Consider the following 10,309-nt stretch of genomic DNA (forward strand, 5'->3'; position numbering starts at 1 on the left):
CTGAGAGGATACAGATGGCTGGGATCGATGTGGCGAGGTCAGGACAGTATAAAAGGAGACAGCCTACATCCCACAGAGAGAGGATAAAAGGTGCTTTGAACCCATGAAGCTGCCTGATACTGAATCAGACACCTTTGGTCCACCAGGGTCAGTATTGCCTACTTAGAGTGGCAGCGGCTCTCCAGAGGTCTCAGGCAGAGGGTCTTTCCCATCACATCCTGCCCGGGGCCTTTTTAACGGGTGAAGTCAGGGATGGAACCTGGGACCTTCTGCATGCCAAGCAGGTGCTCTACCTCTGAGCTGCAGCCCCTCCCCTCTAGCCACCACACCAGCCTGCTCCTCCGAGAAAGAGAGAGATCAAGGAATGCCAAACCTTCCCCCCCCCCATCATCAGGCAAAGATAACTTTAACCCCAAAATCTAACCACATCCCGTCACTCTGCCTTCCCCATGAACATCGGTCTTATCTGTATTACATTTTGGCTTGCTCACTTTCGCTGAAGTGCTCACGGTGCCCAGACACTGGCCTGGGACAGAGTCCCCAGGATCCAGAGGTCTTTTAGAAGAAGAGATTGGATTTAGACCCCGCCCTTCACTACCCAAAGGAGTCTCAGAGTGGCTTACAAACTCCTTTCCCTTCCCCTCCCCACCGCAGACACCCTGTGAGGTGGGTGGGGCTGAGAGAGCTCTGACAGAAACGGCTCTTTTTCAAGAACAGCTGTGCCAGAGTTATGGCTTGCCCAAGGTCATCCAGCCAGGGGCGAGTGGAGGAGTGGGGAATCAAACCCAGCTCTGCCAGATTAGAGTCCACGCACTTAACCACTACACCAAACTGGCTCTCACACCAAACCGAGATACAGAATTGAGGGCTGTCAGCAGAGTGGGGTCAGCTGATTCACACACTGCATGCAATCCCACTCAGAAGCCTAACAACCCCACTGGAGAAAGAAAAGGGATTGGTGGGATTTTGCAATCCGTTTTCCAGGTGGACGGACCCATGTCCTGATGAAAACTTTCCACCATGTGATGAAAGGGGGGGGGGGGAGAGACCAGAACCACTGCAGGACTTGCCCAGAAGTCAAATTCTCACTATCAAAATAGAATGATCGGCTATACTGTCAAGCATGCACTTCTGCTCTTTCTTTGCCTCCACTGCTCCTGCATGTCTTGCTTCAACAGTACCTTGTTAACCCTTGTATGAGTTAGTTAAGCGGCTGGTGACTAAGCTTTCCACGGCCCTCAGTGATGCAAAGGTCCAGGGCCTCCCTAGATCAGCAAGCCCAGAGGGTCTAAACCTTTCGGTTTTAAAAAGGGTATTTGATTCTTCCTATAAACAAGTAGAGCAAGGGACTGCGTTCTCATGTGAGCTGCAATCCAACAGATTTAGGATTTATGCACCTTCCAGCTCTCAAATCTGCTTGAACTTCATATGTAGGGGGCGGGGCGGGGGGACGACTACATTAAGCAGCAAGTAGTTAACACAGAAAATCACCCAGGAACACTATCAAGGGTTAAGTGGACATGTAAATTATGTTTTTAGTTGCCACCTATCCTGAGATTTTTTAAAACACACCTGCATCTCTAAAGGCACAAAGGTTAAGGTTATGGCTTCTTACACAGCAACACCCCCCCCCCCAATCCCTTCAAACCACGTAGGGGCACGAATCATTCATTTTGCAAAGGTCTGAGCAATTCTTTAGCCTTTCTCCAGTTCTCAGTTTGCAGTTTCTCCACGCGCTGATACTCACTGCGAGTTATCTTCATTATGTATCCTTTTTAATTCCCTGATATGTAGATTTCTAACCCTCTCTAGCCGCTCCAGTTCTGCCTGGATCTCTGCTTCTTCCTGCACCAAAAAAAATATATCAAAAAATCACTTCAGCTACAATGCTGGATTCAAAGTGAGCTTTCATACAGAACTTAACAGAATGGGACCCATTTGGCTTGATTTAATAGAGGTGCAAGGAAAGAAAGAGTTAGTGCTTTTATAATTCTAACATCCAGGAGACCTGCATAATGGTTTCTGATTCCAAAACCGAGGACCGCGCTTGCATTACTTTTCTGTTACCCAGGGACCACTCAAAGTGAACCAGAGCCATGTAGTAGATTCTCATCCCCATCCCCCAGGTAACATACATAATGCTTTTACCACCTGGAGCAGCCCTCGGGCCGAATGGTATGTCTCAGTAACACAAGACTTTTTGGGACAAACAATTTGCATAGGACAACGGGGCTAAAACGAAAAATATTTCAGTCACTTCAAGGGATTCAGGACATTAGACACTAAACAGCTCATCACCTAAAGCACTTAACTAATTAAATGAACAGGCAGGACTTCAGAGGGTAGCTGAAAATAGATTCTTTAAAGCTAATTTGAAACAGAGCCTGTTATCATGCGAGTTATTTGCATCCGACGTTTCTACCACGTCAAAGAACTCCGGGCTGCCCACCGCATGAAGAAAAAGCCACACTGCAGTATTAACACCACAGCAAAAACTTTTTTACCTTTTTAAGATGACCTAGCCGTAGCTTGAAGATTTCTTCTTGTTCGTGATATTCTGCTAGCGTTAATCTGCATGGACAGAAGAGAACTGGGTCAAAGACTAAGCTACCAAACTGGTGGGGGTGTGGGGCAAGGAAGGAGAGGGAGGTCCACACAAAAAGAAGTAGCCAAACCAAGTCTTGCACACACCCCTTCTCCCTTTGCTCTCCCATGGGGTGGCTCCTGTCTCTGCTGATTGTGGTGGAGACGAATGACTGACATTTCCAGATGCCAGTCATATGAGGGAGGTCAAGCCATCAACAGTCCACCTTAGTCTGGTTCCGTTTACCCTCACTGGTGGCAGCACTTGTCGTAATTTAGAAAGAGGCCTTTCTAAGGCCTGCTAACAGAGACCTTACGACCAGAGGTGCCAGGGGTTCAGAACCTGGGACCCGCCAAGCTCTGCCATCAACATATGGCCCCTTCCTCATGTCTCCCTCCCACTGCAGAACCCAGAACAGCTGCGCACTGGGATCCGTAACCGCCCCTTCTCCCAACCTGTGCTTGGAGGTTATACAATGCCAAATCATATGGAACAGAGCAACATCTGTCGCTTACTCAAACAGCATCTCTGTCCGACAACCGTCACTGCAAGAGCCCTGCTCTGTGGACTGTAACCAAGAGTAATCACTTGCCCGATGTAACCCCAAAATCCCCTCACTGAGCAGATTTCTGAACCCTGCTCTTCCAGTGTTAAGAGCAACCAGCTCTCTCTTACAACCTCTCTTGTAACTGAGGGCTTCAAAAGTCTCACATGAGACTGGGGAGACGGATGCCAACTGGAGCAAAGCGGGAGAACTGCAGCCCTAAATTATTCCTGGCAATTAGGAAGCCTTAGAAGATGCCTTGAAGGTTTTCCGCAAAACTCACGCCTCATTTTCTGCTCCGTTGGTCTTGTTCTTCCGCTGCTTCTGCTCATTGCTCGTGGGAGGGGCCTGCCCCATGGCAGGTGGCTTCCGCTTCGCTAACATCTTCCGCTGCCTTTCTATCTCTTCCCTCTGGGAATTTATCCTCTCCTGTTGCCTACGCCAAAGCAGGGAAACACACACACACACAAAACAAGACAGTCAGAACGGAGTTTCTAACTGCTAAGTGCTTCGGTCTTCCACATCCCTAGAATAGTAGATTTCTGGTCACCAGCCTCCAAAGAACAGGGCGCTTAAAGCAGGGGCTCTAGGAATCTGGTTGGCCACTGAAATGCTAGGAGGTGCTGATAGTTGATCAGAACCCAGAGAACGTAAGAAGTGGGAGCGGCTGTCCTTCACATGTCCAGAGAAACTGACAGTTGCTCTAGGCTGATCCTGCACTGAGCAAGGTGTTGGACATCAGGGGTGTCAAACATGCGGCCCAGGGGCCGGATCAGGCCCCCAGAGGGCTTCTATCAGGCCCGCAGTGGAACTGGCTGTCTTCTGCTGCTTCTTCCAGTGCTGCTGCTGCTGCGTCATCGTAGGTTTGCAGCTTACAGATACACACCTGAACAGCATACTCAAGATTGCATCAGCACAGACATTTTGATGCAATAATCCAGAGCAAGAGGTGTCAGTTATCAGACACTGTTAAATAAACAAAATATTGCAAAAGTGCTAATGTTTTACGCATGTTTTTATTTTAAGTTTTAAAAACGCTTTGTGTTTGTGTCCTTTATAAAGTCTATATCTCCGCTACCTGGCATTACATTTCATGACACACATGGCCCGGCCCAACAAGGTCTCATTTATGTCAGATCCGGCCTTCATAACAAATGAGTTCGACACCCCTGGACTAGATGGCCTGTATGGCCTCTTCCCCTTTGAACTCTGTGATTCTATGTTTTCAACTGGGGATTCCAGAGGTCAGAGCGCTGCCTTAGCATCCCACCACATGGTCCTTTCTTTCACCGTCTCCTATCAAATTCAACTATAGGAATACAAGTGGGGGGTGTCATTATACTTGTGTGGGGGGGAACCCATCTTTCCCCCCTGCTTGGTAGCGGCTGCTCCCACTCCCCCAACTGCCTGTCCAGCTTGGGGCACCAATGCATCTTCCATAAAATGGCAGCCCAGATCTCATGACACAGACCCATGAGATGCCGGGTCTCTCCCCCCCCCTTGAAATCTTGCGGTTGGGGTGGTGGTGGGGGTTTTGCAGACAAATACAATAATGAAAATCTGGAGTGGGGTGTCCCCAGATCCATAAGAGATCTGTACCTGGCCCTATTCTGTGGGTTTTTGTATCTGCCTGGGGCCAGGTGCAGAATCAATATATGATTTAAGTAAAGGCTCCAAATTCAGCCACATTTTTTCATTATCTGTCAAAGCATGCGAATTAAGTTAACATACGCAGATGTGCCCTCTCCAGGAAATTCATGCCAACTGCAAGATCTAGATTTAAGGACTACAGAATGTAGAAAACGTTTATCTTTAAAGAACAGAATTCTAGAATACACAGAGGAGTAAGTGGATCAACTTCCACATCTACAGACATATGGCAAAACATTAGGACGTTGCAATCCAGTCCTTTCCTTATGTTCAGATCACAGAATGTGTATGGGTACTTATTGTTGGGTGGATACACATCAACATCATGAACTAGGCTCTTGAAAGTAACTGTACAGGACACATGGAGGTATCACTGAAAATGCCGGGGGGGGGGGGGGGCTGGGCTCAGATTTTAGCTGGGCACCCCAGCCAGTCTCTTGAAGGGACTCTGCAGACTATTCACTTGTTCCTGGAACTGTTAGGCACAATACTGGTCAATCAAATGTTTTGTCTGCTCTTCCTGGGGCAATGGAAGACATTTATTTAGGCAAACAATTTATGGCCAATAGCCAACGAGAGCTCATTGTAACCTTTTAAGGATGCACGTTCTTGCATTTACAGTTGTACGACTGATAGCTTTAAGTCATAACAACTCATACAGCAAACCCAGAGGGGTAGCTGCTCTGCTTTAGAAAAACTGCACGGCACTCAGCAAAATTTATTTCAGCACGAGCTTTCATGAGTCAGAACTCACTTCCTTAGATGTGCAGGTTTACATCCATAGACTTTTCTTAAATACCCAGCCTGCGGGACATTACAAAGAGAGGCTGAAGTAAAACAAAATCCCATCAGAAAAAAAAGGATCAGCAGGAGTGGGTATGAACGGATTTCTCTGTTCACTGTCTCTTGTTTTCCATCAACCTTTCTTTGTAAAATTGCCCCCGGTGTCCCTGGGCTGGGTACGTAACCAAGCCTACAGGCGTACACGTCCATGCACCCGAGGAAGTGTGCTCTTTACTCAGAAAGCTCATGCAGAAATAAATTTTGTCGAGTCTTTACAACCCCACGTGACCCCCTGTGTAATTCCTGTAATTAGCGTATCCTCTAAAGTAGGCCACCTGTTATGAACAGAACCCACATCCATTGCGAATACAGAGAGGTCAAATTACGTGCATTTTGTAAGACTGGAGATAAGGCTACTTGCAAGACCTACTTGATGAGGTTCTGGAAAGCGTAACCATCCGTCCACTGCTCAGTGTAAGAGGCCCCGTGCCGGACTGTGGCAAAGTGACCCAGCCGCAGCCGATCCTGCATGCTCTTATCTCGGCACGCCATCTTTTCTTGCTTGGACTGGGGAGGGAAGAGAACAGTGTGTCAGAACCCACTCGACTTACCCAACATTTCCTTCAGAAAATTCTAGGCCTTCCTATGTGTCTCTTATGCTGCAATGTGTCTTGAAACTAATCAAAGGTTGCTAGAGACCAGAGAGTGGTTAATAACATGTAAATTCTGGATAAAATTACGTTTTAAAACTACTTCTCATTCCAACTGTCCTGTTTCTTTAGTTTTAACAGCGCTCCATCAGTCCTCTTGGTTGACACTTATAGAGAAGAAGATCGCTGTTACAGGGATAAGCTTTGATGAGTTGCTTTCCCTGTCAGAAAAATATGCTTTTGTCTTACTTAAACAAAGACTCTTGGATATGGAGTTGCAAGTTTTACGTAGTTGTGCCTCTGGTAGATGTTCTCCCCTGAGATTAGGGATGCCTCCTGTGGGGATGATAGCAACATACTTTTTCTCCCTCAATGATCCATGTACTCGCAGAGCTTATATGTTAGCACGTTTTAATGTGTTGCCCTCTGCAGTACCTCAAGGGAGATTTTCAAAGATTCATGACGCACAGAGGTTATGTGAGTGTGGAAGAAAGGAAGTAGAATATATTGAGCACGTCCTTCTGTATTGTGATTATTATGCTGACATTCGTGTTAAGTATTTAGATCGGTTGTTGATGGATTTACTAAGCCAATCTGATAAATATAAGTCCTTTTCTCTTTCCTCAAAAAATGCTGTAACTGTTGAAAGAGTGGCAACTTTTTTGTATCTGGCTTCTAAAAAGCGAGATATGTGTTAACTGTACTGAGTACTCCCTATGTTTTATATACTTCTTGGTGCATAATGCCAATAAAGGTTATTGTCGTTGTCAAAAGATTCACCCAACTGCTAGCCTGTTGGTAAATGCAAAGTGTTGATTTCAATAAGCAAAGGAGTGAGAGCGCAGAACAGAGGTTGCCGTGTGAACAGGTGGACCAGCTCAGTTCGCTGCCATGGGGTTTAACAAGCGGCCCAGGCTGAGGTGGAAGAGGCCCACCCTTCTTTCAGTATGTTCCCACTTTAAGACAGAGACCTGTAACAGGCTGTCCTGTAACAAAACTCCCTGTGCAGCAATTACAAATCGCAAAACACATTCTCAGTGGCTGCTCCACTAGAATGAATGACAGAGCCCAAGTAACAAGGCAAAGAGAGGCTTGCTTTGGGGGTTAAGAGGAATTCTTACCTTAATTTCTAATGTGACAAGCAACACCACAAATACTTTCCCGCAGTCCCAGTGTCACATTTACATGGGGAGCATCTGTGCAGTGCGCGTCTTTACTATATTTAAAACAAGAGGAGGGGCTCCAGCCCCAAGGAACCCCTCTGGGTTCAATGGCTCAAGCAGTTCAAGAGTTATTCCCGACCAGGATAAATGGTACTGGGCTAGCTGGCACAAAGATATGACCCCGCCTAAGGCAGCTTCATGCCCAAGAGAGAACATAATGAAAATAAGAACATAAGAGAAGCCAATGTTGGATCAGGCCAGTGGCCCATCCAATCAAACATTCTGTCACACAGTGGCCAAAAATACCAGGTGCCATCAGGAGGTCCAGCAGTGGGGCCAGGACACTATAAGCCCTCCCACTGTTGCCCCCCCCCCCAGCACCAAGAATACAGAGCATCACCTGCCCCAGACTGAGAGCTCCTATCTATACCTTATGGCTAATAGCCACTGATGGACGTCTGCTCCATATGCTTAGCCAATTCCCTCTTGAAGCCGTCCATGCTTGTAGCCGCCGCCACCTCCTGTGGCAGTGAATTCCATGTGTCAATCACTCTTTGGGTGAAGAAGTACTTCCTTTTATCTGTTCCAACCTGACTGCTCAGCAATTTCAAGGAGTGCCCACGAGTTCTTGTATTGTGAGAAAGGCTCTATCCCATGCATAATCTTATAAACCTCGATCATGTCACCCCTCAGCCGTCGTTTCTCCAAGCTAAGGAGCCCCAAGCGCTTTAACCTTCCTTCACAGGGAAAGTGTTCCAACCCTTTTATCATTCTAGCTGCCCTTTTCTCCCCCTTATGCTCCCTCTTATGCCCAGCTAAGCCAGCTGAATTTCTTTTGGGCTTTGTGATTTCAATTATCCTGTATATCGGCATCCAAGCAGGCAGGTGGGTGCAACACACCAATTCAAAGAGACAGATTCACACACGGGTTTGAAGAAAGCGAGGAAGGAAAAGGATCAGGCCAGGTGGGAGGGACATACAGGCCACAAAGACAAAACCCAAACTCACCTTTTCTATAAGGAGCTTCTTGCTCATCGTTACACATCTATTCAACCGTTCTTTGTACTTCTCAAGCATTTTCTGTTGTTCGTCTATCTGCCGCCTCAAGTCACAGTTCGCCTGAAGATAAAGCAATTTTATTTATTTGGAAAATACTTAGGTCTGCAGGTGCAACGCTAAGCAGGTGAGCAAAAGAGAAACCAGCCAAGACATCACTGGGAAACAGCGTGCTTGCAGGAGTGAGGAAATAACCGTGGAAGACATGACAACTGCTGAAAACACAGAATAGCATCCAAGCGTTGTAGGAACATTTGGGACGTCAAATAGGGAGAAGCTCTCAGATGACCGTGCAAAAGCACTAAAACTGCCTATGATGGCAAAAGTCAACTTCCCTCTCAACAAAATTCTCACTTGCAATTACTTGATTGCTAAAAACAAGATAGTTTGTTAAATTTGTTAAAAACCCACCACAAAACCACCGCTATATAGAAGTTACCTCTGAAAGCATGTGGTGCAAAATTTACACGTTACTACTTACTCTTAATAAGTCGTCTATTCTTCCTTCTTTCTTTTCCAAATCAGAGTTTTTACTGTTTTCTAGTGCAGATATTTTCTCCACTGTGAGATCAGACTAGAGATGGGGGGAAAGAAATCCCAAACTGAGAACTCTGTCCACAAGTTGGCAGAACATTTCAGGGACAGAAAAGCAGTATGATAAGGAAATGGGTTTTTTTTCTTTTGCTGCTTTTGTTTTTGGCCTTTTTTGCATCTTGACCAGACAAGGACGCAAAGGACGGAGTCTTCGTTTAGCGTGTTAATGCCCTACAGTTGATGTTTAAAAATCAGTTATTATAACCCCACCTGCCTCAATCTGGCCAATGGCATAATTGAAACTGAAAGCTCTTAAACTTCACTTAACCTGGGAAAGAAACTGCTTGAATGTTGCCATGTAGGCCAGACAGGTCACAGAGAAAGCAAGCAGCACAGATCTATGACATGCTTCGGGCCTGCTGAAAGGACTAGTGAAAAACCCCTTCAGAAAATGGCAAACTGAACCCATTGGCCCCTGGAACTGCCAACCCATAGAAGGCAGGACAGGGACAGCTGGTGGGATTAAGCTGATCTGGGACACAGGTGACGCCCACAGATGCCTTTCCCTAGATTTTGCCTGGGAATATTTTCTCATGGCCCGAGGAGTGCTTTATATTAAAAACCTGTATTCACAACATCAGCTTGCCAAAACGACTTACCCAAAGGCACCGAGCAAGACACTTCCCTCTTAGAAGCGACACCCGGGGGGGGGGGGGGGGAGATTCAAAGTTTGTTGTACTCCCACTGCCAAAAATATAATTGTGCCAACAATGGCTAGAAACTGTCACTAGAAACGGGGACCCTTCCTCCAAAGACGTCAATGCACAGGTTACTCAGCAGCATCAGTGGGACCAGACCAGTGTTCCCTCTAAGCTGAGCTAGTGTGAGCTAGCTCACAGTTTTTTAAGCCTCCGGCTCACACATTTTTGCCTTCACTTAGGAAGGATGGCTCTGGAGCAAACGAATGTATGCAGGTGCCAAAATCGCTCGGCCACAACTTTAATGCCGGTAGCTCACAAAGCGGAATTTTTGCCCACAAGACTCCACAACTTAGAGGGAGCATTGGACCAGATGTGGCTGTGAAGATTCCAGGGGCCAACTCTGAAGAGTAAAAACCAGCTTAAAGTGGCAGATCTCTGGTCAGTGCTGAGAAGGAACTCCGAACCTATTCGCAGAGCTCCAGTTGTCAGGCTCTAACTTGCTTTTGCTGCCATGATGGAGGGGAGGAGGCAAGAAAGATGGCGTCCTTCTGGAATCTGCTGCCTCGGTGCTTCAAGGCAAGCCCGTCCCCCTCCGGCGAGGCACACCACTCATGCCTGCCCCCCCCCCCCCCCCTGGGGGGGGG

The 10,309-nt window shown here is 46.9% G+C and overlaps 1 protein-coding gene across 2 annotated transcripts in view; it reads right to left on the bottom strand.

Moving 5' to 3' along the window:
• Positions 1-10,309, bottom strand: part of TLK2 (tousled like kinase 2) — a 60,427-nt gene that overhangs the window by 29,308 nt on the left and 20,810 nt on the right. For both annotated transcript variants that reach the window (XM_015425993.1, XM_015425992.1), the window contains 6 exons: positions 8,912-9,004; positions 8,383-8,493; positions 5,992-6,128; positions 3,412-3,564; positions 2,505-2,571; positions 1,748-1,845 (listed from right to left, as the gene is read on the bottom strand). In XM_015425993.1, coding sequence (XP_015281479.1) covers positions 1,748-1,845; positions 2,505-2,571; positions 3,412-3,564; positions 5,992-6,128; positions 8,383-8,493; positions 8,912-9,004 — 659 coding nt within the window. The remainder of the gene's footprint in view (positions 1-1,747; positions 1,846-2,504; positions 2,572-3,411; positions 3,565-5,991; positions 6,129-8,382; positions 8,494-8,911; positions 9,005-10,309) is intronic.

Source organism: Gekko japonicus, unplaced genomic scaffold (assembly GCF_001447785.1).
Source record: "Gekko japonicus isolate JY-2015 unplaced genomic scaffold, Gekko_japonicus_V1.1 scaffold4094, whole genome shotgun sequence".
NCBI classification, from domain to species: Eukaryota; Metazoa; Chordata; class Lepidosauria; order Squamata; family Gekkonidae; genus Gekko; species Gekko japonicus.